The 24,186-nt window shown below is 39.8% G+C and overlaps 1 protein-coding gene across 1 annotated transcript in view; it reads right to left on the reverse strand.

Annotated features, from left to right (window-relative positions):
- Positions 1-1,101: 1,101 nt before the first annotated feature.
- The window catches only part of SCARB2 (scavenger receptor class B member 2), a 60,387-nt gene continuing 37,302 nt past the window's right edge, over positions 1,102-24,186 (reverse strand). Inside the window, exons 3-12 of the mRNA XM_012447020.3 lie at positions 23,961-24,108; positions 22,582-22,770; positions 19,284-19,375; positions 18,637-18,756; positions 16,983-17,152; positions 12,007-12,125; positions 10,593-10,666; positions 8,762-8,813; positions 5,607-5,765; positions 1,102-4,110 (exon numbers count right to left, since the gene is read on the reverse strand). Coding sequence (XP_012302443.2) covers positions 4,072-4,110; positions 5,607-5,765; positions 8,762-8,813; positions 10,593-10,666; positions 12,007-12,125; positions 16,983-17,152; positions 18,637-18,756; positions 19,284-19,375; positions 22,582-22,770; positions 23,961-24,108 — 1,162 coding nt within the window. The 3' untranslated portion in view covers positions 1,102-4,071. The remainder of the gene's footprint in view (positions 4,111-5,606; positions 5,766-8,761; positions 8,814-10,592; positions 10,667-12,006; positions 12,126-16,982; positions 17,153-18,636; positions 18,757-19,283; positions 19,376-22,581; positions 22,771-23,960; positions 24,109-24,186) is intronic.

The following is a 24,186-nucleotide window of genomic DNA, read 5'->3' on the forward strand; positions in this document are numbered from 1 at the left end:
GGGAGAAATGCCAGATATAGGTAATGGGGAGGAAGGCAGCACATCACACTGCCATGTGTGTACCTATGCAACAATCTTGCATGTTCTTCACATGTACCCCAAAACCTAAAATCCAATTAAAAAAAAAAACTGAAAAAAAAAAAGACTGATTTGGACTTGCTGATTTCAAAAATTAGTTGCAATATTGGGATGGGAAAGGTTTTAAAGGTAATCTGAATTTTGGGACTAATAACTTTAGAACAAATGTCCCTAGAAACAAAAGCCTTGTCACTTTGGGAGGCCGAGGTGGGCAGATCAATTGAGCCCAGGAGTTCAAGACCACTCTGGGCAATATGGTGAAACCCTGTCTCAAGAAAATATACAAAAATTAGCCAGGTGTGGTGGTGCACACCTGTAGTCCCAGCTACTAGGGAGGCTGAGGTAGGACTATCACTTGAGCTCAAGAGGTCAAGGCTACAGTGAGCCATGATTGCGCGACTGCACTCCAGACTGGGCAACAGAGCAAGACTATCTCCAAAAAAAAAAAAAAAAGAAAGAAAAAAGGAAAAAACAAAAGCCCCAATGCCTCTCCAATAGCTCTTGGATCCTACTGAGCCCTTCTAGGTGGACTTACTGCATTTTAGTTGGGTTTACCTGGAAGCAGACCTAAGATAAAGATGTTAAGACAGGTGGATGATTTGGGAAGCAGCATTGAGGGGGTGGGTGATTAAGACAGGGAATATAGAAACACTAATAGTATTTACTATTGTGGGCAACGCTAACTGAGGACTCACGTGGAATAAACCTGAGGATTGCTTCTCTGAAGATTGAAATGTCTATCAGCTGACTAACTCCTGCCCCATTTAGTTGAGGGTTGCCTTGGGTTATTAACTCCCTGACACTCCTATGGTGGTTCCAGGGCTCTGGGGAAAGGCTTGAGACAGAAAAGCAGAGTGTAGGACTGCTTGGAGTGGAACTTGTCAGGCTGCTTGTAACTGTCCACTACAGCAAAGCTGAAATTAGAGGTGGCTGAAGTGTGTGACTCAGGGCTGCATCTGTCAAGGAACATATTTCCGGTGAAACTCTGTAACAACAGGACATCCAATGACATATGACTTCTACTGCAATTTTATATAAAGTGGTTTTTTTATTAATGAAACATTTCATTGCATTAAGGGTAGAAATAAACATGTCAAGAACTGCATGAAATGAACCAACTGTGTAACTACATGAAGAGCATTCTGGTCAGTATTCTTGTTAACAGGCACAAGCAATTTACTCTAATGATAATGCCAAGAGGGCCAACGATGCAGACCACCTTTTACAGGACTCCTATCTTCAGCAATTTAAATGAAAAATTAGCCTCCCTTAAGTAAAAACCCCAATAGGGGTTACTCGTGTAGTGCTTGTTCCACGTGACCATTAGTGATCTTTCTAGAACATGAGGAAATAAAGTCTAGTTGGAAAAGCCTGGAGCTAAAAGTGGCAAAGCCCATTTCCTGTCCTGTGCTCAACTCCTAATTTTCCCTGAGAGAAGTGAGTTAAGCTCTCTGTCTTGGTTTTTTCCTCTCCAAGTTGAGGATCATGGTACCAGAAGCTTGCATTCTGTGATCATGACAGTGCTTACAATCCCAAAGCCTTTGGGGGGTCTTTCTAGGATAACGGCCACAAGAGAATGAACATGAGAAATAATTTACTTTCAACTTTAAAACCAAATAGGTGCGTTCATTCCTCTTAATCTGTAATTTTGACTGTAGTTTGTAGGTCTGTCTCAGACTTTTCAGAAGGGTAGTATCAAATGTGATTTAGACCAAGTAACTCTTAAGAATTATGACACAGGCCAAGCACGGTGGCTCACGCCTATAATCCCAGCACTTTGGGAGGCTAAGGTGGTTGGATCACGAGGTCAGGATTGAGACAATCCTGGCCAACATGGTGAAACCCCGTCTCTACTAAAAATACAAAAATTAGCTGGGCGTGGTGGCACGTGCCTATTGTCCCAGCTACTTGGGAGGCTGAGGCAGGAGAATCGCTTGAACCTGGTAGTGGAGGTTTTAGTGAGCTGAGATTGTGCCACTGCACTCCAGCCTGGCGACAGAGCGAGACTCTGTCTCAAAAAAAAAAGAATCATGACACAAGTATGGAAGTAATATGTTTTTGGTCTCCCTGCCAGTGTGCAACTCAGTCTAAATGTGTTTATCATTAACTGTTATCATTTACAGTATTTAAAATATCCTCCTCATAGATGAGTATATCCTGATAATAGGACTGAACCAATAAGTATGCACTAGCTTGTCAGTTTTATTAGTATGGATAAGTACATGCATAAAGAAGACATGCCCAATTATCTAGTTAAATATTGATAAATTCTAAACATCTAGATATTCAGCATTATTGAAGACCAAATACTTTTGTTAGTTTTTTACATTTTGGTGAGTTGGAATATCTAAAGGTTCTATCTTGATTCTTTAGAAAAGCTGAGTTTGATGAATTGCCTCTTCAAGAGGGGAAATATATCACATGTTGCTTTAGTGTAGAAAAAGGAAACATTGTCAGTAAAGTGATTTATTACCTCAATACAGGGATTAAAAAACTATGGAAATAAAATCTATATTTTTCATTTGCTTACATTGAAATCCAGTTTTAAACAAAAAAAAAATCCCTTTGAATGGTTCAGTTAAGAAATTCGATAAGCACTTTGTCAGCTAAATGAAGGCTTCTCAATTGAAAATGAATGGTGAACTTAGAGAATCAGAGAAAATGCCCTTAAATATGCTTGAATTCTGAACACTGTGACATATGATGGCTCCTGATCCCCTGACTTAGGTTATGCTGAAACCGAGAAGTCCTTTGAAAAGTGGTAGCTCTGCTTCTGGTCCCAACAGACCTTTCTTTAAAGTACTTTGTGCAGTATTTTAAACATCCATCATTCTGTCAGCAAAATGATTGTCACAGGAAGTGTAGGGCACATGTTTCTGTATTCGGTGAGTGACAGTGAGCTACAAAACACTGGAAGGAACTGAATCTGAGGAAATAACTTGTAAAAAGAATTTCAAAAGTACTAAGAAGAAGGCTTTTCCAGAAGAAATGTCTCGAGTCTAATCAGACTTTCTGAAACTTATGTGTAACTTAGGCTGCAGATAGATGGATTTCCCATATTCATAATTTTACAAATAATCACTCAAAAGTAGATTAATACAATATCATATTTGGCAAGGGTGACTCAGGAAGAAAAATCAGTTACTCATTACATTCTCTCAGAAGCATCTTTTCACATCACAATCATTTTGACTAAAAAAATAACAACTATCCACAAGCATTGTAACTGGCATTTAGTTCTACTATACATGAAATATCTGTACTTATCCTCACCAACATTATTTATGCATTCTCTTCATTCACAAAAGTACATGTTAAAAATCCTTAGGAGCTTATCACTATCAACTCACGGGTATCACCCCACCCAACCCCTTTCCCATTTAATTCTACCCAGTATCTTATTGTAGTTGGAAGACTGAGTTTTCCTGGAGGAGTTATGAAATGAAGATTAGCATAAAATGTAATATGTAATGTTTTAGAAATCAGATGCATTTGAATGATATATTGGCTACCATTTTACCCTGGGTCCCGAACTCTTAATTGACTTCTGTTTTGCAAGTGAAATGGAGGCATACAACATAAAATGGTATATATGCATTTTGAGCACAAAATTTGGTGAATGAAGCACACTGAATAAAGTTAGACCAAGTAGCATTAACATGTGATGCAGAGACATTTTATCCACAACAGTGGTCACAAAATTCTGGAGCTAACAGCAACCAACAACAAAAGAATTACTATACAAGGGCTTATTAAATACTTGCTAGACACATAAAAAAACAATTTCAGAGCCCACATGATTTTATAAAGCTTAATGTCGAGCCATGTCAGCCTGCTCTTTAACCTCTGGCCAGAATGTTCCTATCACTTGCCAGCGCTGTGTCTTTCCCTCCTTTCAACAGGCAACAAGCCTGCAAGGAGGTAGAGGGTTTCCCCTTGCCATGGTCCAGGTCAGGACAGCTCACACGGTTCCTTCACCAAGCACAGGCGATGTTAGGTTCGAATGAGAGGTGCTCTTTCATCCGCTGTTCCCTGAGACACAGAAGAGAGAAGAAAGGAAGTTAGGTGTTTCATGTCAGAAACTTCTCCCCAGTGTGAGAAGTTTGGGTGGGGAGTGGGGACATGGAAGGAGGAGAGACCTATAAGAAGGTGGCTCATCCCACTCACCTCCCTTCTTGGGCTGCTTCTTGTTAATATTCAGCCCCAACCTTTTCAGGAGGCCTTCTCTGACCACTCCCACTCTCAATATCAGAATAGTATGCTTCTCTGTGTTGATCTGGATTATAAAACTTAGCAGACTCTATTGAATTTGCTTCCTTACTGGTTTGAAACCTACTAAGGAATAGTGTCTCAGAGACAGTAGTGCTCAATAATTGCTTGCTTGTTGAATATATGAGGAAGGTTAATTGGAGGAGCAGTAATTAACATTTCCATGAGGTTTCATTTGTGCCTAAGACAATTTCAGTGACTGCACAAAGTCAGACTGGAAGATCCACACATAAAAATGGCAAAATAGTTTGCCTCACAGCTAATTCATGCTAAAGTGTCTGGCATGGGATAAGAGAAATAATGGAAGAATATGGAATTTAGGGAAATCCAGCTAATTTTACTCAGATGGTTTCACCTATTTATTTTCTACTTCACATTTGCCTTGGACACTTAGTTGAGGAAACTGGAGGATAAAAAGGCTCTGTTGCAAAAAAAGGAAGCTGCAGAAAATTTAAGCAGGGCTTCTACAGAAAAGCCTTATGGGAGGTTTTAAGATTCTACAGAAAAGGCTTATGGGAGGTTTTCAGGCTGCTGGTCACTTGGAGAGGCCAACCCAACTCTTTATCCTAGCCTTCCAGGAAATTAACTACACCCACATTCCAATCATTTATTAATACAGTGGAACCTAAATCATAGGTATCTTCGGATACATCAGAGATTCTTTCCAAGCAGGGTCCTGGCTGCCTTGCTCTATAATCTTGAAACTCTTTTTTCATTATGTAATAATAATTAAACCTTTACTGAGCTCTTACTATATGCTAACACTGGGCCAAGTCCTTTATGTCTACTATATCATCTAATCCTCATGAAAAACTCCTAAGAGGCCTTTATTATCCCATTTTACAGATGAAAAAAAACTGAAGCACGGTTTCTAGGGTCATATAGCTGTTAAGTGGCAGCAGAACTGGGATTTGGACTCAGGCAGTCTGACACCAAAGATCAGATGCGTAACTTACATATTCTTCCTTTTCTTTCAGGTTATTGTTTTCAAAGACATAAAGTTAACTCCCAGGGTATACATCCAAAAAGATTCTATTCCCCAAATACTAGATGGTATATTCTATCCCTCCACCTTCTTTGACACACTTCCTTTGCTTCCCATTTGGTCCAACAGTAAAATAACCATGAAATCACTATGCCCAGCATAAAATCCCAGAATTCACCCTAATAAGCCAGCTGACAGCCCTTCAATGAAGTACAGTTAAATTCCTCAAGTAAAGTTATCCAATAAGGAAGAAGTTCCCTCAGCCAGTTCTCACCTCATCCATGGATCCCTGTCCTTTGCACGCAAGCCAGGTAAAGACCAAACCAAAGAACACACCCAGTGCCATGATGATGTAGGGTATGTTGGTGATAATCAAAGTAGTGTTGATCACAGACTTCAGTCGACTCGCAGTCTCTTTATCAATGAGAACACTCTGGAGAGGCAAGAAAATAGTATTCCCTTGATACTATTTAAACATCCAGTGTGTAACCTTTTTTGCTGTATCTTTCCTTCAAATCATTTAATACAAATTGGGAACGTCCTCCTGTTAGCAAACCAAATATACTGAAAATCCATTTATAAGTCAGATTAATCAGAAGGGGCATTTGTTCATTAATACCTTGTCTCTGAAGACATTTTTTTACTCTTAAAATAGATTGGAAAAAGGAGGTAAAATGTGTTCAGAAATATTGAGACAGCATCTTTGGTTTTATGTCAGGTAATGCCAATTCATCCTTAAAAATCCAGCTCAGCATCACTTCCTTCCAAAAGTTTTCGCTGGCCACCTCAGACCTGGTCAAAGGCCTCTTCCCTAAGTTTCCATCTCACTCTACCTTCATCATTGTCCTTGCTCATTGTCCTTGCACTCTGCATTGTAACTCTGTTTGTCTCACAATGACTGTGAGGTCCTTAAAGGCAAGACCTAACCTCAGTCACCTCCACACTGGGTATAGAACCCAGCACACAGTAGGTATTTGATTAATCCTGGCTGATTAAATGAATAAATAAATGAAACACTGCAAAAATGGTATATGGAAAGTATAATTTCTTTCTTGGTTACATATATAGTAATCAGGACCACAGCCCTCTATAGAAAGTGCTCAGTGAAGTTGTGGGCTAACCAGAATTCCAGAGACTGTTGATAAGTAGAAAATGTACTAGAATAACACTTAGTGTATGCAGAGCAGAGGAATTACTACCTAGTGTAATGACTGTGGTATCTGAAGAGCTTAATTCCATAGAAATTATGAGCAACACTTCTGGCCTAGTTTAGGCTTACTTTGCATTGGAGCCCTGGCATGGTTGCACACGCCTGGAATCCCAGCACTTCGGGAGGACGAGGCAGGTGGATTGCTTGAGCTCAAGAGTTTGAGACCAGCCTGAGCAATGTGGTGAAAACACCTCTCTACAAAAAATACAAAAATTAATGGGCTGGACATGGTGGCGCATGCCTGTAATCCCAGCACTTTGGGAGGCCGAGGTGGGCAGATCACCTGAGGTCGGGAGTTCGAGACCAGCCTGGCCAACATGGTGAAACTCCATCTCACTAAAAATACAAAAATCAGCCAGGTATGGTGGGAGGCGCCTATAGTCCCAGCTACGTGGGAGGCGGATGCACGAGAATTGCTTGAACCCGGGAGGCAGATGTTGCCGTGCGCTGAGATTGGGCCACTGCACTCAAGCCTGGGCAACAGAGCAAGACTCCATCTCAGAAAAAAAAATTAGCCAGGCATGGTGGTACACAGCTATCATTCCAGCTATGTGGAAGGCAGAGGTGGGAGGACTACCTGAGCCCAGGAAGTTGAGGCTGCAATGAGCTAAAATTGCACCACTATACAGGGTGACAGAGTGAGACCCTGTCTCAAAAAAAAAAAAAAAGAAAAAGGATTTTTTTTTTTTCCACTGGACTGAGTCAATAGGCTGGGTTCTAAGACAGTTTTTTTCAATACAGCACCATTTCTGTGTAGGCCTGATAAACAAGGCAACCATTACCACATGTGACAAGCAGAACAGAACCAAGTAAAAGTGATTCCCAGAACAGTATGAGAACTATTGGTTGTATTAGGTGGCTGGTAGACCAATGTGTCTCAGACATGAATATGGATGTGGGTCCTTGGGCATCCTGTTAAAATGCAGGCTCTGATTCAGTAGAATGGTTATTTCTAAGGATCCCAGTGTTCCCACCTCAGTAAAAAGGTGGTGTGGCAATAGTCTCCAAGGTCACTTTCAGATCTAATATTTTATTTTTCTAGAAAAGAAAATAATCAAGGTCTTCCTAGGAGGCAGCAAAAATACAAGGTTCCACGTTCCACTCCACACACCTGGACTTTTAGTCTTTCACAAAAAAGCAAGGCAAAAGTTGGGAGTGGAGAGACTTCAAATATCCACTACTGAACAGAAGTTGGCAGGAAAGGGCCCTTCTGCATTTTCAAAAAGACCTACTTTCATGCCCCTGCCCGCAAACAGGAACAGGGATGATCCAGGAGCAGATGCAAAGAGGTCCTATAAATTGGTAAACACTGCCTGAATTTTTCCTTTAAAACAATAAGAACCTCATCTTAGAACTGTAATCATGAACCTTCAAAAGTTTGTAAATGTGAATACCAATATAATGCTAAATAAAATTGTATCTATAGCATGATTTCGACTATGTGATATCAAGACCAGAAAAATATCAGTTGACATCTGAAGATCACATCTGAAGATGTCAACTGCACCTGCCTCTGAGAAAGAGGAACTCATCAATAATTTACTTTATAAATCAATTTTTTTAAAAAATTTCTAAATTAAAAACTATTATCAGGCTGACACAGATTTTGTGAATAGTGATTTTAGTTTTTTTTTTTCTTGTTAATCTCTGTTATTCAATATTCTACAAACAGCAAGTATTTTTAGGAAACAGAAAAATATTAAAAACTAGAAGTTTGCCAATCAAGAATTTATTGAAGAAAAAAACCTGCATTTTTTTTTCCTCAACTGGGTGGAAGCAGGAGAAACTGAGGAGATATAACTACAGTAAACGTGGTATGTGATTCAGAAAAGAATTCATCGCAGGTGTGTTAAGCCAGCATGGCTGCAAAGAAGGAGGAGACAAAGGTCTAGCTGGCATCTACCTGAGTGTGAACTATTATCCTGCTTCAACAATGTCTGCCAATGGCTCATTTACCTCTGTTTTTGTTTCTTACATGAGCAGCTACCCAGAAGGGAGTTGTGCCCAAATAGTGTTCTTGAGAAGGAGAATTTCTTTCATCATTTCTCAGACACAGGCAGATTCATGTGAACATTAAAGTGAAATTTTCTGAGGAATAACAGGTTTTAAAAATCTTTTGCCTTCTGTCATATCTTAACTCATAACTACTATAGTAGACATCATAATGGATGTTTTCTGAGTCTGAAAACACCCATGGCTCCCTCCATCTCAGGACTTACCTCATTGAGGTACATCACTGGGAAAACCATGGTTCTAATGTCTCCTGTTTCACTACAAAGACAAAGGATGAGATTTCAGAGACATCCTCATCACGATGGCACACTTTCCTGGACAGATGTGTCAATATGAAGATTCCAGTATATTTATTTCTTAAATTACCCAGAATTTACTGATTTCTTATCTTTGCAAACATATATACCAAAAGTTAGATTCCAGTCTGTCTAGCAATTCCAAGTGCTGTACATTTATCAAAACACAAGATACTGAAGGCAGATTCTTTAAAATGATTACTATTCTCCTTAGAGTCATCCGGGAAGCCTCCACCTGGCAGAGCAAAGCTGTCACTCCTCAGAGTGTTCTGTAACTAGGCCACTGAAGTACTGTCTTTGCAACAAGAGCCAACTGAGCACGTACCATGTACGAGCTCTGTGCTGGGTGTTTTCGGGATATTATCTCACTCAATTCCTACAGTAGTCAAATGCAGTAGGTATTACTGTCCCAGATTTACAGACAAGAAAATTATGACTCGGAAAGGCTACATAATTTGCCTAGGATCACCACAGGTAAGTGGTGGAGCCAGAAATGTAATTCTACTCTGATTCTAAGGTTCCAGCTCTTAACTACTAAATTATACTGCCTAAGAAATACATATACAGATGACAAAATGCATTTTGGTAAACCACAGCTACTTCTTAGAAAGTGCCATGACACCTGGTATTAAATCTGGCAAATTCAACGGGGGAGACAAGCCAAATTTGATAGAGAAATAGACAAATATATTATGCATAGTTTTGCATCCTGTTTTTTTCATTCAACATATCATAATTTTCTTATATCTAAAAAATTTGCATTAAAAAGTCTGAGCAGGAGATTATACTTTGGAATCCAAATTAAGTTGCATGGGGAGGTAAGGCTAGACTCAAGAGATTTTAACTATACAAATGAGAGCCATAGCTGGCCCCAAGTGGGAGCAGCAGGAATAGAGAGAGAGGAAGAGGAAGAGACTGTCTCAAGTCTCTGAGTGATATAGTTTGGATACTCGTTCCCCCAAATCTCAGGGTGAAATGTAATCCCCAGTGTTGGAGGTGGGGCTTGGTGGGCAGTGATTTGATCATGGGGGTCGATTTTTCATGAATGGTTTAGCACCATTCCCTTGATGCTGTCCTTGTGGTAGTGCGTTCTCATGAGATCTGGTATTTAAAAATGTGTAGAACCTCCTCTCGTCTCTCTCTTGCTCCTGCTCACCCCATGTGACGTGCCTGCTCCTGCTTCACCTTTTTTCAACAGTAAAAGCTCCCTGAGGCATTGCTAGAAACTGAGCAGATGCCAGCACCATGCTTCCTGTACAGCCTGCAGAACTGTGAGACAGTTAAATCTCTTTATAAATTAACCAGTCTCAGATATTTCTTTATAGCAATATAAGAATAGCCTGATACACCAAAAGAGTCAAGGTGGGTAAGGGAAAGCCTTAGTAGAGTGAATAAAAGTTGACTAGATAGTAAGGCTATGTGGTCTCTAGCAAGTTACCTAAATGCTCTGCTTCTGTTTCCTCATCTGTAAAATGGGGATAATACAAGGTTATACGTGAATCTATATAAGGTGCTGAGAACAATACCTGATTCATGGGAAGCACTCTCTAAGTGTATGATTAAATAAAACAAGTAAATTCCAAGACCAAGGCACCCATGAAAATGCTGATCATGCCCCATCCCTGAAGGGCAGGGGCGAGCAGACTCAGATGAAGTAGGCTGTACTACTCCTGACATCAATCCCATCAGAAGGGCAATGGAGCAAAACTGCTGCTCCTTCATAGATAGAAGCAGAACTTACACAAAGTCATCTGATTTTTTGACATAAATGTTGATTTGGAACCTCTTGGCTGCTTTTAGGATTATTCCAGTCAACTGCAAAGCAGAGAAGTGAAAAGAAAACATTAGGATTTCTTAAACTGCAAACAATTTTTTCAATAGAGCACCATTTCTGTGTAGGCCTGATAAACAAGGCGACCATTACCACATGTGACAAGCAGAGCAGAACCAAGTAAAAGTGATCCCCAGAACAGTATGAGAACCACTGGTTGTATTAGGTGGCTGGTAGAGCAATGCATCTCAGACATGAATATGGATGTGGGTCCTTGGGCATCCTGTTAAAATGCAGGCTCTGATTCAGTAGATTGTTATTTCTAACAAGCTCCAAGGATACTGTCACTCTGAATAGCACAGCCCTAGAAGGACTCCAACAGGAAGGCGACCCAAAAGATAGCCTGTCAAGTTTGGATTTCCAGGCAGTTGTCCAGATGAGCTAAGAAGAGGGTGGTGGTCACTGCCAGAGTGGCATCCAAGTATAGGGCCCACCTAGCACAGCTGTGGGGCACAGCTGCAGCACTTGTCTTCCTTATGGCAGCTCCATCTCTGCACTAAGGTTATAAGACTGCACTCATCCCTTGGTGACAAGCACTGCTAACAGTTTGGCTGATCCAAGGGGACTGATCAGTTGATGGCTAAGAGAGAAAAGGGAGAAAACCACACACGATCTTACTCACCAGAGCATAAGATCACAGGTTCCTCAGCTATAAATGCAATGTATGTAGCTAAGAGTGTGAAGTACCCATAAAATACTGTGCTAAAAGAATGTTCTTGCTTTTTCTTACTGGTCCATAATGTTCAAATTCCAAAAATGAAGATACGATTAGCATGGTTTTTGTTTTTCTCCTTTATGAATACAGGATTAAATATGTATTATATATACACACACATATATGTATGTATTTCTCCTCTATGTGTATCTTGATACCTTTACAATTAGTAATATAATAAACTCTAAAAAAACCTGTAGAAAGAAGTTTGCCAAAAGTGATTGAGGTTAATATACATATTCATATTTCGATCAAAATATTCCTGGCAGTGAGGAAGCAAAGGGACATCCTTAACCTTACTGATCTGTGTCCCAATGGGAGAAATAAATATATGTTGAGGTCCAGGGCTAGCAACAGAAGACTGACCGGGTTACATGGGTCCAATCTCAGTAGTTTCCAGTAACTAAGTTTTCACTGTTGCTTTTTGTTAAAGGCAGCTTTGCTCGTATTTCTGCTATTTCATCCACAGAATTCAGCCTTCTAATTACAGGACTGTGAAAGCATATGAAAGTACGGATGTTTTTAAAGAATGCTCAGGACTACACTGGTGAACACTGTATAGGCAGACTAAAACATATGCTCTTTTATGAGGAGGAAGTATGTACTCACAGGATTAATATCCACAAATGTCTCATGGTCTTCCTTATTTGGGTGCATGCCTTCTATGGCAGAAACAAACCTCTCATCTGCTTGGTAAAAGTGTGGGAAAGACATAATGATGGGTGCACCTGCATTTGAAGGAAAACAGAAATGAATGATGCTGTTCTTAAAATCTAAGATGCATATATTTCCTGGCCACAGCCTGGTTCCTAAAGAAAAACAAAAAAGCTACATATAAGTTAACTTGGGAAGGCTAAAACACCATTCTGTACCTCCTGCTTCAGGATTTATACTTCATTTTCTGACATCTCATTTACCCCCATATTTTTTATTCCACATTATATAAAGCTAAATTATTTATTCTTCAACAAACATTTACTGAACTTAAAGAATAAGTGCTCCATATACATTACTTTAATTAATGCTCCCAACAGCCCAATGAAGTTAGAACTATTAGCCTGTCTTTGCATTTGAAGAACATGAGGTTCACAGAAGTTACAAAATTTACCCAGGGACAGCTAGCTATCAGGTTATGAAGGCAGAATACTAAGTGACTGAGAAGTATTGCACCTCAAAGCATTAGTTTCAACTACAATTCTCTATCAGTGAGTGGACTAGTTTTTTGTCTTTTTTTTTTTTAATTAAAAAACAAATTGTCATGGTTTTATTTTGTTTTTTTTTTTTACCAAAGATAGGCACAATCTCGGTTCACTGCAACCTCTGCCTCCCAGGTTTAAGCGATTCTCCTGCCTCAGCCTCCCAAGTAGCTGGAACTACTGGCACAAGCCACCATACCCGGGTAATTTTTTTGTATCTTTAGTAGAGACAGGGTTTCACCATTTTGTCCAGGCTGGTCTTGAACTCCTGACCTCAAGTGATCTGCCTGCCTTCACCTCCTAAAGTGCTGAGATTACAGGCTTGAGCCACCATGCCTGGTCATATATAATTTTTAAAAAAAAATTTTTAAAAGGGAAGGGAGGCCGGCCCACTGGCCAGCCGGGTAAGAGGGGCAGTACATATATAAATTTTTTAAGAGTCAGCCTGGTTGTGCTATACAGCCTGCCTTTAACCAGATCACAAAGATTCTGGGTTTTTTTTTCCTTTCTTGTTCATTTTAAGAACCAAATAAGTGCTCATGTAAATTTAATGTTTATATATATATATAGAACCAAATAGGGAAACAAGGCACTAAAGGAAACCTATTCTAGATCTGCTTATTGAAAAGAAGAGAGGGACACAATAATTGCTGTCAGATTTATATTTTTGGAGAAAGGAGCTTATTGACAAGTTACTTAAATTTGCTTACATATCCACCAGTCCATGGCTCAAGGAACACATCACACATCTCTCACATGCACACGCATTTTGCTGTTTACTGCTGAATAGTTCCACAAAGCCATGACTTCCTTCTTGTGACCTATAATGACCTTAAAAATGTGTTTTTTAAATCTCTTGAGGGCTTAATAAGGGCTGCTGTCCTGAGTGTTTTACATACATTATCTCTAACTCTCACACAACCTCAAGAAGTTATAACCACCTCCATTTTATTAATGAGAAAACTGAAGTCTGGAACACTAAAACTTTGGCCAATTTGCCAACAAATAGAATAGGACTCAAACCCAGATCTGCCTCACTCCAGAACACTCACTCATCCCACTACCCAAAACGTTTCGCTGGAGAATTCAAAACACTGGAGGTCAATCCTGGAGGGTTTCACTTCAGTCCAAATTTGGCAATACATAAGAGGGAAGCAGAAAAGGATTGTAGCAAGAAGTTTAAATGTACAAAGTAGACTATTTCTGTTGATTCTGGCATCAGCTTCTTAGGGAAACAGAATTTAATAAAAACTGCAAGAAAAGGTCAGGTGCAGTGGCTCATGCTTGTAATCCCAGCACTTTGGGAGGCCGAGGCAGGCGGATCACCTGAGGTCGGGAGTTTGAGACCAGCCTGACCAACATGGAGAAAAATACAAAAATTAGCTGGGCATGGTGGCACATGCCTATAATCCCAGTTACTCAGGAGGCTGAGGCAGGAGAATCGCTTGAACCCAGGAGGCAGAGGTTGTGGTGAGCCGAGATTGCACCAAGCCAAGATTGCGCCATTGCACTCCAGCCTGGGCAACAAGAGCGAAACTCCGTCTCAAAAAAAAAAAAGAAAAAATATATCTACATTTTTGCTTTGAGCCAGATGCACACGGGATGAGGGGGCAGGAACAAATGTTTCAGGACTACTCAGTAAGGCAATGGGGGAGATCACAACCAGGAACTTGTTCCCATTCACCCTTGGTCTTTATCTCCAGGTAAAGGGTACCATGTCCCCCTGCACAGTGGTCCCCAAATACCTAGACGCCATCTTTTGGAAATCACCTGGAGTACATGTTAAAAGTGTAGGTTCTGGGGCCCTGATATGTTCAACATGGGGCCCTGGGACATACATGCATGTGTGTGTATATCTATACCTATATATATACATATATAGTATATTAAAATATAGTAGATATTAAAATATGCAAATATATTTATATTTACATATGACCATATATAGTTTATTAATATATTTATTATCAAATATATTAATATATACATATATACATATATAAAATATATATGTGGCTGTTAAAATTTGTCTTCAAGATAAAGAAAATACTTTAGTCAGTTGTATATGATACACACACACACACACACACACACACACACATAATTTTTTTCTGAGACTGTGTATCACTTTGTTGCCCAGGCTGGAGTGCAGTGTTGCAATCAATAGCTCATTGCAGCCTTGAATTCCTAGGCTCAAGCGATCCTCCAGCCTCAGCCTCCTGAGTATCTGGGACTATAGGTGTATGCTACTATGTCCAGCTAAGTTTTAAATTTTTTGTTCAGATGGGGTCTCCCTGTTGCCCAAGTAGGTCTAAACTCCAGGCCTCAAGTGAGCCTCCTGCCTTGGCCTCCTAAAGTGTTAGGATTACAGGCATGAGCCACTATGCCTTGCCAATATATTTTTAAGAACTCTCCAGATAATTCTTATGTAAGGCCAGGTGTTGGGGGTCACTGCTCTATTAGACAAGGATCAGGAAGTATACTGCTGACTTATTCCAAAATGATATCTTATTCTTTTTTTTTTTTCTTTTTTAAAAGATATAGTCTCACTATGTTGCCCAGGCTAGAATCAAACTGGGCTCCAGCAATCCTCCCACCATAGCCTCCTGAGCAGTTGGATCTATGCACACACGAGAATCAAACTGGGCTCCAGCAATCCTCCCACCATAGCCTCCTGAGCAGCTGGATCTACACGCACACGAGAATCAAACTGGGCTCAAGCAATCCTCCCACCACAGCCTCCTGAGCAGACAAGAATCAAACTGGGCTCCAGCAATCCTCCCACCATAGCCTCCTGAGCAGCTGGATCTACACACACACGAGTATCAAACTGGGCTCAAGCAATCCTCCCACCATAGCCTCCTGAGAAGCAGGATCTACACACACACGAGAATCAAACTGGGCTCCAGCAATCCTCCCACCATAGCCTCCTGAGCAGCTGGATCTACACGCACACGAGAATCAAACTGGGCTCAAGCAATCCTTCCACCATAGCCTCCTGAGCAGCTGGATCTACACGCACACGAGAATCAAACTGGGCTCAAGCAATCCTTCCACCATAGCCTCCTGAGCAGCTGGATCTACACGCACACGCCACCATGCCAGGCCTGAAAGGATATTTTAAAACGAGTTAGACAAGGGAGCAAAAGTGAGCATATTACTTTATTCAGGAGAAAGAAACTACAGAGAGCTCTCCAGAGAAACTTTAAAGAGGAATTATAGCTCAAGAGGGAATCACAGGGCAAATATGAGAAGACCCTAAGTTCCAGCAGAGATCTGCTCAGAGAGAGGAGTCACATCAAAATCATGTTCCCTCTCTGAGCCCTAGTTTCTCCAATTATAAAAACAGGCCGCTGAATGTCTAGTATCTAGTAAGGTCACTGTGAATAATTCTGCAACATGTGGCTATTAAAACTACTCCTCAAGATAAAGAAAATACTTTTGTCAGTTGTGCCACTAACAATTCTGCCTCATTCATAGAAAGGAGAAGAGTAGTTCTGACATTAAGAAACATTGGGACATTTGTGTCAGGGTTTGAAACTAACTCTGCATCAAAATCACTGAGAATCTTTGCCATGATATGTATTTTCTTAAAACCGAATTGTCCACTTTCTCTTTTAGCACTGCCTTTTTTTGGCAGGGGGTGGCGTGCAGGCTCACTCTATTGCTTAGGCTGGAGTGCAGTAGTACAATCATAGCACACTGCAACCTCAAACTCCTGGGCTCAAGCAATCTCCCTGCCTCAGCCTCCTGAGCAGCTGCTACTACAGGTATGTGCCACCACACCTAGCTAATTTTCTAATTTTTTTTTTTTTTTTTGTAGAGACAGGCTGATCTTGAACCCCTGGCCTCAACTAATCTTCCCACCTCAGCCTCTCAAAGTGCTAGGAATACAGGCATGAGCTGCCATGCCCAGCCTTAGCATTGTTTTAAACATGAAATCAGTTAATGTTTTGCATGCATTAACTACATGTAAATATGTAAAGCACTTAGGACAGCGACTGGTATACATCAGGAGCTTAGTAAACATGAGCTATGATTACTATAAAGACTTCTAAACCATTGTCCAGAAAAAAACACAACACGGCATTCTAGAAATAAAAAGCATCACAGAAAAGCCAATAATTTTTTTTACCATTCAATAGCCACATTATGAAACATCTATGGGGCTGACAACATATTCTTTTTTGTTTGTTTTTTAGAGACGGGGTCTTACTATGTTGCCCAGGCTGGACGTGAGAACTCCTGGGCTCAAATGATCATCCCACCTCAGCATCCTTAGTAGCTGGGACTATAGGTGTGTGCCACTGTGTACAGCTACATATTCTTTGTTGGACTCCAATCCTTCTGCATTCTTGACACCCGTATCAGTCCCCTCTGAGTTCTTACCATTCTTGCAGATGCTGACATTCAGAACTCCTGAGCCCAGGCAGTTTCCCTCAGGTATACAGAAGCCGGCATTGTCTGAGGTATTGGCTAATATTTCTGCAGGAACTTTATACCGAAAGGCAGGCAGTCCCTGTACACTCTCATAGTCACTGAAAGTAATATACACTGACCTGTTCGGATGTAAGAATAAAAAGTGAATGTGGACTCCAGTCAGTGTAACTTGCAGATCTGCCCCAGATCTGCAAGTTAGCAACAGTTCTCAGGTACAACATGGCCAGAAGCTCATACATCAAGTAGAAAAGAATGGAAGGCACTCTGTCAACTCAATGTATAATAAAGTAGAAGATGAATTGTGGTGAAAGGTGTTTAAGAGGTAGCCATGGTGGTGATATCCAAACAAGAAAAAACAGTATGTGGTAGAAAACTAAGATGATACCATTTAGAATGGAGACTCGCATAAACAAGAAAGAAGAGGCCTCTAGATTGGCATGGACACATGCCAGTGTGGACAGGCCACCGGCGAAGCCAGGGAAGCCAGGGCACGGCAGGGCCAAAGCTAAGGCAGAACAGGCAGCAACGGCCGTGGCCTGGTAGGGTCTTAGGCACTTGAAAAGTGTCACATTGGACAGTTATTTTATTAGAATATATACTTTGATACTCATTTCCCACCCACCGAAATTAGTTTCCATATTTTTCCCAGTCATTTATTTCAATGGAATTCAACAGAATTCTGCCTTTCATGCTTACTGATTTCAAACATGGTCGCATGTTACATGACCACCGCTTACACTGCATAGTGCCTGACTAACAGACAGAGCACTTTGATGTACACAGTCAACAATGATCCTTCAGCCCTTCCTTTGAAGGCTGGCAGGAATAGTTTTTTGGGCCTCACTTTTTCATCTCTAAACCAGAGGTGTTGATACATTTCCCTCAGGCTTGTGAATAACATAGGTGGTTTCACTGCATGAACCACCCCTACAGCATTTTGTAATGAAATATTTTAGGCACCAGAAAGAGAAAAAATACTATAACAAATACCTTTGTATCTGCCACTTAGACAAATAAAAAATATATTATGGATATAACTGAACTTGTCTACATAATGCTCTTGATTCCATTCCTTCTCTGCCTCCCCTGAGAAAACCGCTCTCCTGAAATATGGACAATTATATCTTCTATTTGGCTTCTATGTAGAGACTACCTATTGACTGGAAGAAGCCCAGGTTAATTCATGCTTGACAGAGCATATCATAGTAACTAAGAGCCAACACTTAATACTGGTTACTGTGTGACAGGTCCAGGGCTAAGTATTTTACTAGTAGTAACTCATTTGTCCTCAAAACACCGTCTAACATAGTTAACAATTTCTATCTTTGTCTTACAAGTGAGGAAAGTGAGGTACAGAGTGGTTAAATAATTTTCTCATGGTCACACAGCTATAAGTGGTAGAGTCAAGATTCAAACCAACAGTCAGGAGTCTGTACTGTGAACCAGTACACTATACTGCCTCGATGTGCCATCAGCATTTATCACTGATTAAGCATAAACATCCATGCAAAATAAGTTTGTCTGCACATATTCCTCACGCTTTTGGTGGTCTTGCAGTGAAAGACCTTATTTCTTAAAAAGTACTCATCTTTAAAGCTTTTACCTGCAAAAATCAGATGGGAAGACATAAAGGACCTCATCTTTGGTTATTAGTGGGTGAAAAGAATCTCCATCTGTTCCGTTAATCATATTGCACTTGTCTGTTACCCACCAGTCAAGCGACCTATAATTGATAAGCACAAGAAAAAGTAAAGATGATCACATTTGAGTTTAGATTTTCTTAAATGGTCAGGACTTTGCAAGATTTAACTGAGCTGTCTACTCACAGTATCTTATTTATACACAGACACAACAGTGTTAATTAGCTCAAGGGGGAGAAAAAGTAGGTCCCTGGCCCCAAATCAATTTTCATAGAGGTAATGTCCAAATATCCCAAAACAAGTGGTGGTTTGAAAAGTATTTGTGCTGTAGCTATTACACATCACTCAATGACTACTAAGCAAGAGTAGGACTTTTCACAGGCCTGTAATTCATGCCTGGCCATGATAAATCTACAAATCACTAAATATTTAATTTATAAAATATTTTACCACATCTTGATTTATAGAATAATAATTACAAGACTATTTACATATTTTTACATTTTTCACCCAAGAAAGGCTAAACACATTTTTTAAACAATGTAGCAGTAGATATATAGTTTAAATGAAAACTGAAAAAATAATTCCACTGATAAATCATTAGACTTACGTTTTCCCATTCCATTCCACAATCTTTGTAAAGTTAAGGTAATTGTCTTCTCCAGTTAGAAAAACATAGTCTCCATCATTAGTACCATTTTTCTGAAAATAATTTAATATAATCATTTAAAGTAACTGTGATAATTTTATGACAACTTGGCTAGGCTATGGTACCCAGTTGTTTGGTGAAATACTAGCCCAGATGTTGCGGTGAAGGTATTTTGCAGATGTGATTAATATTTACAGTCAGTTAACTTTAAGGGAGATTACCCTCAATGAGTGGCTGGGCCCCATCCAATCTGTTCGAAGCCTTACAAGCAGAAACAGAGGTTCCTAGAGAAGGAATTCTCCTCAAGACTGCAACATTGAAATTCTGCCGAAATTTCCAGGTTACAGCCACTCCTACAGATTTCAAACTCAAGACCACATCATCAACTTTTACCTGAGTTTCTAGCTGCTGGCCTGCCCTACGGATTTCAGACTTACCAGCTTTCACAATCACATAAGCCAATTCCATAATATATATTTCCTTCTCTCCCTCCTTCTGATCTCTATCGATACACATCCTGTTGATTCTATTTCTCTGGCAACCCTAACTAATACAGTATCTAACAAATTTAATCTTGATCAAACTGTCCTACTAGGGCCGAACTGCTACACAAGACTGAAACAGGACTAGAAAATAGTGACTATTTTACTAAATACTATATTAACTATATTACTATTTTCTGGTTTTAAATAGTAGGAGCTCGATTTTTAAATGGGCAAAGGATTTGTAGAGACATTTCCCAAAAGAAAATACACTAATGGCCAGAAATTGCATAAAAACATGTTCAACATCATTAGTTATTAGGGAAATGCAAATCAAAACCACGATAAGATACCACTTCATACCCACTAGCTTGGCAATTTAATAAAAAGAAAAATAGTAAGTGTCGGTGAGGATGTAGAGAAATTAGAACCTTTATACATTGCCAGTAGGAATATAAAAATGTTGCAGTCACTGCAGAAAACAGATTGTCAGTTCCTAAAAAGGTCATGCAGAATTCATAGGACTCCAAAATTTCATACCTATGTATATTCTCAAGACAATTCCACTTCAAAGTATATCCCAATGTTCATACAAAAACCTGTATGAATAAATATTCATAGCAGCACTTCTAATAATAGCCAAGAGGGAACACAACCCAAATGTCCACCAACTGATAAACAGATAAGCAAAATGTGGTATATCTATACACATTTGCTTATCTGTTTATCAGTTGGTGGACATTTGGGTTGTGTATATCTATACCACATTTTGGTATATTGGTATACACATTTTGGTATATTGGTAAATGTGGTATATTGGTATACCACATTTTGGAGAATGCAATATTCCTCCGTTATAAAAAGGAATGGAACACTGATACATGCTACAACATGGATGAACCCCGACAACACTATACTAAGTTTAAAAGCCAGATACAGAAGGGCACATATCATGTGATTCCATTTATATGAGATGTCCAGAATATGCAAATTCACAGAGGTAGAACCTTGACGACATTATACTAAATTTAAAAGCCAGATACAGAAGGGCACATATTATACGATTCCATTTATATGAGATGTCTAGAATATGTAAATTCACAAAGCCAGAAAGTAGATTAATGGTTCCCAGGGCCTGGGAGAGTAAGACAGGGAGAGGAGTGACTGCTAAGAGAGTATGCGGTTTCTTTTTCGGGATAATGAAAATGTTCTGGGATTAGTAGTAATGGTTGCACAACCTTGTGACTATACTAAAGACTACTGAACTGTACATTTTAAAATGGTAAATTTTATAGTAAGTGAATTACTTCTAAATAAATTTAAAAGCCCAAAGTCCAGGACCAGGACCAATTATACCAGAATAGCTACACTGGAAGAAGGTGGTAGTAATATAGTCCTATTTTCAATTAAGTTTTCTTCAGTTGTGTATTCTCTCCAAGTTAGACTTCTTAAGGGCACATACAGACACTGTACATTCCTAAATTTCTTTATTTGGGCATGTAGCTATGATTTCTCAGAAATAGCACAGGTAGTAGTTCCTCTATAACAACAGGAGTGAACAATTGTTGAGTATAATATTCCTGGCTCTGGTCTAAAATTTTTGCATGAATCATCTCATGAAATCCTCACAACCACATCAGATAGTGTGGCTATCAGACTAGTGAATTCAATGATGTAAAAACAAAAAAGTAAGTTACATAATGCAAATTATCTGAGAAATAGTGAGATATTAGCAACAAGATCTACTTGGCTGATGGACTGAAGCCCCTGGAACCAAAAGGGCCTTGATGGAACCTTTGCATAATATCTCTCAGCAGGAGGCTCTCCTGAAATCATTTCTAGAAGGGAGGTTTAGTCAGAGCTTGACAGGAAATCTTTGCTTCCTCTGGTCCTGTGAAGCTGTGTTCCCCTGAGACAGGGACCCTCTACGGAACTCCTATCTGGACCACTTCTCCAGAGTGATGCATTCAGAGTTGGTGAGACCCTAATTTTAGGACTCCTGTCTCTCACACAGATAATTTTTTAAAACTTGCTTACAATTTTGTTTTAACAATTTCTAAGTTTTGTATAACCTTGAAGGCCCAAGGACACAATTATTGCTGTTTGCCATAAAAAACAGAATGCTATAGGACCACATGAAGAGGGTAAGACTCTTGAACAAGCAGAGCCAGAAAACAGCTACAAATGTAAAGCTGAGGAGACTCATCACAACCCCAGAGCACACCCCTAATCTAATACTCTTCCTGGGGTTATTTTGTCTTTTACCAATTTCCCAACTATCCATTGCACTCAAGGGTTTTTGTTTTTGTTTGTTTGTTTGTTTGTCTGTTTTTCACACAGAGTCTAGCTCTGTCACCCAGGCTGCAGTGCAGTGGCATGATCTCTGCAACCTCTGCCTCCCGGTTTCAAGCAACTCTTCTGCCTCAGTCTCCTGAGTAGCTGAGATTACAGGTGTGCACCACCACACCTGGCTAATTTTTGTATTTTTAGTAGAGACAGGGTTTTGCCATGTTGGCCAGGCTGGTCTCAAAGTCCTGACCTCAAGTGATCAACCCACCTCCGCCTCCCAAAGTGCTAGGATTACAGGTATGAGCCAGTGCACCCGGCCTCAAGTTTTTTTTATTTCCAAAAACACTCCATTTTTTTTTTTAAACATACTCTACAAGATACCTTAACTCTAGACAATTTCTAAAAGAAACTTAAAGTTAATCTGGCTTGGGGTGCCCCAACCCACTGTCAGCTGAAAAAAGAGGTTCTGAAAATAAAAATTGACTTACCTCATAGAATAGGCCAAAATAGGGAGAGATGTCGGGCCTGAAAACATGGATAAGGGACAAGATCTCATCTTTGTAGCCCCAGAGCAATTCGTCAACTGTGTGAGTCACAAACAGCTTCTGCTGATAGGCTTTCAACATGGCCTCGATGATCTCCCTGAGGAAGTGGACCTGGGACCACTCTATGACGGTCTGTGGAGCAGAAATAAATTAAGACAGGAGCATTCCCTCCAAAGCACCCCACCTACTCTCTCCTACTACCCCTCAGCAAAAGGGGTTGGAAATGTACATGTAAAGGTTGAGATTAAATAGCTGAAAACTCAGCCAGTGAGCTCCTTTCTGGCTGCATATCCAAGACAAAGCCTTGGTACTACATTTTGTAAGCTCAGTATTTACAGAGACCATCCAGACACCACAAAAGGGGAAAAGCTCTTGTAAACATGTCAGCATCTTTAGCCACAAGGTGGTGCTACCTTCCTCCTGAGCAGGGCCAGAGGCTCATAAACCCTACCTACACCCCTGGGACTAGGCAGCAGGGACCTAATACTCTCTAGGTCCTGGGTCCATTATCAGTGTCCAGCTACATACGGAGCGGTCACCTGGGAGTTAGGGTGGGAGAGTCGGAAGGGGTTGGTGTAGGTGAAATAGAATGTTTACTGGGCCATGCACAGTGGTTCATGCCTGGAGTGACTGGATGACATGGGAGGATCACTTGAGCCCAGGAGGTAGAAGCTGCAGTAAGCTGAGATCTAGACACTGCACTCCAGCCTGGGCGACAGAGCAAGGCTCTGTCTGAAACTAATAATAAAAAAATTTAATTAAAAAAAAATAAAGTCTCATGGGTATCAGTATAGAATAGATGTAGAATAGGTGTATTATTAGGTGGAATTACCATTATAAACAGAGCCCACTGAAATCACAGTAGGCTGTAATGAACAGCCCAGTCTATTGATTTCTGGTGTCAATTTATGTATTTTGAGAATATAAAATCCAACATAAAAATCTGAAGTAAGAAATGGTATACAAGTTTCATTGCTCAAATTTCTGAAAATATTCAAATAAATATTTTTTTAATTATTAGCTACAAAAAATCCTAGAGGCATATTTACTTACACAATTGCTAATCCTGAACACACAGGAAGAAATTGTGAAAACAAATCCTAAAATCTGAATTCTGTCATCATTTGAAAAGATCTTATTTGATAGATCTTAGAATAAAGGCTAAGATGTACTTTAAAGAAGAAAAAAATTTATTTTTCTTTTTGTATGTGTATATTTCAACATAACTTAAGGGCTCCTAAATGTAAAATCATAAAGAGTATTAACTTAGCTTTTTCCTTTCTTCCAAGATCCAAATTAATGATATTAAAATGCCGACTTACCAATACAGGAATATTTAACGTTCTAATTAAGTCGACTTTAGGGTCTCCAACAGATTGGTCTCGTTCAAAAACATAGGCCTTGTTGCTAACAGCAGATATTGTTGTTCCATTATCTCCAAACTGAATATTCGCTTTGTTTCTGAGTTCCCTAAAAGAAAGAAAAGGGTTTTATTTAAAAACAGGCACCACTTTAAAAAGCAAGACTTTTCCTTTCTTTCAGCATCAA

The sequence above is a fragment of the Aotus nancymaae genome, unplaced genomic scaffold, assembly GCF_030222135.1.
Source record: "Aotus nancymaae isolate 86718 unplaced genomic scaffold, 86718_ANA_hifiasm-v0.15.2.pri h1tg000006l, whole genome shotgun sequence".
NCBI lineage: Eukaryota > Metazoa > Chordata > Mammalia > Primates > Aotidae > Aotus > Aotus nancymaae.